Source organism: Oncorhynchus clarkii, chromosome 6 (assembly GCF_045791955.1).
Source record: "Oncorhynchus clarkii lewisi isolate Uvic-CL-2024 chromosome 6, UVic_Ocla_1.0, whole genome shotgun sequence".
NCBI lineage: Eukaryota > Metazoa > Chordata > Actinopteri > Salmoniformes > Salmonidae > Oncorhynchus > Oncorhynchus clarkii.
In genome coordinates, this window is record NC_092152.1 from 82483256 (window position 1) to 82486642 (window position 3387).

The 3387-nt window shown below is 49.7% G+C and overlaps 1 protein-coding gene across 1 annotated transcript in view; it reads left to right on the top strand.

Moving 5' to 3' along the window:
• Positions 1-2614, top strand: part of LOC139412457 (retinaldehyde dehydrogenase 3-like) — a 19170-nt gene extending 16556 nt beyond the window's left edge. Inside the window, exons 9-10 of the mRNA XM_071159244.1 lie at positions 130-314; positions 2528-2614. Coding sequence (XP_071015345.1) covers positions 130-314; positions 2528-2614 — 272 coding nt within the window. The remainder of the gene's footprint in view (positions 1-129; positions 315-2527) is intronic.
• Positions 2615-3387: the final 773 nt, after the last annotated feature.

The following is a 3387-nucleotide window of genomic DNA, read 5'->3' on the forward strand; positions in this document are numbered from 1 at the left end:
AATTATTTCATTATCATGCCAAATCTTGCCCTCAGGGAAGATGTGGCCAATTGTTATGTTATTACTCTGAGGGACTCTTAGGCATTTGGCGACAGCCTTCGTCAACATCTATCCTATGTTCACTAACAGTGCAGTTGGCAGTGGAGGAGACCCAAAATGGAGCCTTCTTCAACCAGGGCCAGTGCTGCACGGCCGCGTCGCGTGTCTTCGTGGAGGAACAGGTCTATGAGGAGTTTGTACGCCGCAGCGTCGAGAGTGCCAAGAGTATCGTCATAGGAGACCCCCTGGACCCACGTACATCACACGGACCACAGGTGTCTCTTCTCTCCTCTCCCCCTCTCTTCTCTCTTCTCTCCTCTCCCCCTCTCTTCTCTCTTCTCTCCTCTCCCCCTCTCTTCTATCTTCTCTCCTCTCCCCCTCTCTTCTCTCTTCTCTCCTCTCCCCCTCTCTTCTCTCTTCTCTCTTCTCTCCTCTCCCCCTCTCTTCTCTCTTCTCTCCTCCTCTCCCCCCTCTCTTCTCTTTTCTCTCCTCCTCTCTTCTCTCTTCTCTCTTCTCTCCTCTCCCCCTCTCTTCTCTCTTCTCTCCTCTCCCCCTCTCTTCTCTCTTCTCTCCTCTCCCCCTCTCTTCTCTCTTCTCTCCTCCTCTCCCCCCTCTCTTCTCTTTTCTCTCCTCCTCTCTTCTCTCTTCTCTCTTCTCTCTTCTCCCCCTCTCTTCTCTCTTCTCTCCTCTCCCCCTCTCTTCTCTCTTCTCTCTTCTCTCCTCTCCCCCTCTCTTCTCTTTTCTCTCCTCCTCTCCCCCTCTTCTCCTTTCTCTCCTCCTCTCCCCCTCTTCTCTTTTCTCTCCTCCTCTCCCCCTCTTGTCTCTTTTCTCTCCTCCCCTCCCCCCTTCTCTTTTCTATCCTCCTCTCCCCCTCTCGTCTCTTTTCTCTCCTCCTCTCCCTCTTCTCGTCTCTTTTCTCTCCTCCTCTCCCCCTCTCTTCTCTTTTCTCTCCTCCTCTCCCCCTCTCTACTCTTTTCTCTCCTCCTCTCCCTCTACTTGTCTCTTTTCTCTCCTCCTCTCCCCCCCTCTTCTCTCTTCTCTCCTCCTCTCCCCCTCTCTTCTCTTTTCTCTCCTCCTCTCCCTCTCTTTTCTCTCCTCCTCTCCCCCTCTTATCTCTTTTCTCTCCTCCTCTCCCCCCTCTTCTCTTTTCTCTCCTCCTCTCCCCCTCTCTTCTCTTTTCTCTCCTCCTCTCCCCCTCTCTTCTCTTTTCTCTCCTCCTCTCCCTCTCTTCTCTTTTCTCTCATCCTCTCCCTCTTCTCGTCTCTTTTCTCTCCTCCTCTCCCCCTCTCTTCTCTTTTCTCTCCTCCTCTCCCCCTCTCTTCTCTTTTCTCTCCTCCTCTCCCTCTTCTCGTCTCTTTTCTCTCCTCCTCTCCCCCCTCTTCTCTCTTCTCTCCTCCTCTCCCCCTCTCTTCTCTTTTCTCTCCTCCTCTCCCTCTCTTCTCTTTTCTCTCCTCCTCTCCCTCTCTTCTCTTTTCTCTCCTCCTCTCCCCCTCTCTTCTCTTTTCTCTCCTCCTCTCCCTCTTCTCGTCTCTTTTCTCTCCTCCTCTCCCCCCCTCTTCTCTCTTCTCTCCTCCTCTCCCTCTCTTCTCTTTTCTCTCCTCCTCTCCCTCTCTTCTCTTTTCTCTCCTCCTCTCCCCCTCTTATCTCCTTTCTCTCCTCCTCTCCCCCTCTTGTCTCTTTTCTCTCCTCCTCTCCCCCTCTCTTCTCTTTTCTCTCCTCCTCTCCCCCTCTCTTCTCTCTTCTCTCCTCCTCTCCCCCCTCTCTTCTCTTTTCTCTCCTCCTCTCCCTCTCTTCTCTTTTCTCTCCTCCTCTCCCCCTCTTATCTCCTTTCTCTCCTCCTCTCCCCCTCTCTTCTCTTTTCTCTCCTCCTCTCCCCCATCTTCTCTTTTCTCTCCTCCTCTCCCCCTCTCTTCTCTTTTCTCCCCTCCTCTCCACTTCTCTTCTCTCTTCTCTCCTCCTCTCCCCCTCTCTTATCTTTTCTCTCCTCCTCTCCCCCCTCTCTTCTCTCTTCTCTCCTCCTCTCCCCCTCTTGTCTCTTTTCTCTCCTCCTCTCCCCCTCTCTTCTCTTTTCTCTCCTCCTCTCCCCCTCTTGTCTCTTTTCTCTCCTCCTCTCCCCCTCTCTTCTCTTTTCTCTCCTCCTCTCCCCCTCTTGTCTCTTTTCTCTCCTCCTCTCCCACCTCTCGTCTCTCTTCTCTCCTCCTCTCCCCCTCTCGTCTCTTTTCTCTCCTCCTCTCCCCCTCTCGTCTCTTTTCTCTCCTCCTCTCCCCCTCTTGTCTCTTTTCTCTCTTCCTCTCCCCCTCTCGTCTCTTTTCTCTCTTCCTCTCCCCCTCTCGTCTCTTTTCTCTCCTCCTCTCCCCCTCTCGTCTCTTTTCTCTCCTCCTCTCCCCCTCTCGTCTCTTTTCTCTCCTCCTCTCCCTCTCTCGTCTCTTTTCTCTCCTCCTCTCCCCCCTCTCTTCTCTTCTCTTTATTTTCTTCTGGCGCCTCTCAGACAGGTGTTTGGATAGCAGAGCAGATACAGTTTGTCAGAAAGTCTCCACTGACACAGAGCAAGCCGTCCAAACTCCACAACCCTTAGTCATTGTGCCTGTGATACCGCCAGTAGAAATAAATCTCAAATTTGTCAACTTACAGCAAAATGCTCAAATATGGGGCAACAGACAGTATACAGTATTCAATACCAGTACCAGATCAATGTGGAGCTATATACAGGAAGTACCAGTACCAGATCAATGTGCTACTATATACAGGAAGTACCAGTACCAGATCAATGTGGAGCTATATACAGGAAGTACCAGTACCAGATCAATGTGCTACTATATACAGGAAGTACCAGTACCAGATCAATGTGGAGCTATATACAGGAAGTACCAGTACCAGATCAATGTGCTACTATATACAAGAAGTACCAGTACCAGATCAATGTGGAGCTATATACAGGAAGTACCAGTACCAGATCAATGTGGAGCTATATACAGGAAGTACCAGTACCAGATCAATGTGGAGCTATATACAGGGAGTACCAGTACCAGATCAATGTGGAGCTATATACAGGGAGTAGCAGATCAATGTGAGGCTATATACAAGGAGTACCAGTAGAGGTAGATATGTACATAAAGGCAGGGTAAAGTGACTAGGCATCAGGATAGATAATAAGAGTAAAATTAAGAACAGAGTAACTGCAGCATGTGTATACATGTGTATATATTGTCTAGTGAGTGTGTATATAGTGTATATATAGTCTAGTGAGTGTGTATATATAGTCTAGTGAGTGTGTATATATAGTCTAGTGAGTGTGTATATAGTGTGTATATATAGTCTAGTGAGTGTGTATATATTGTCTAGTGAGTG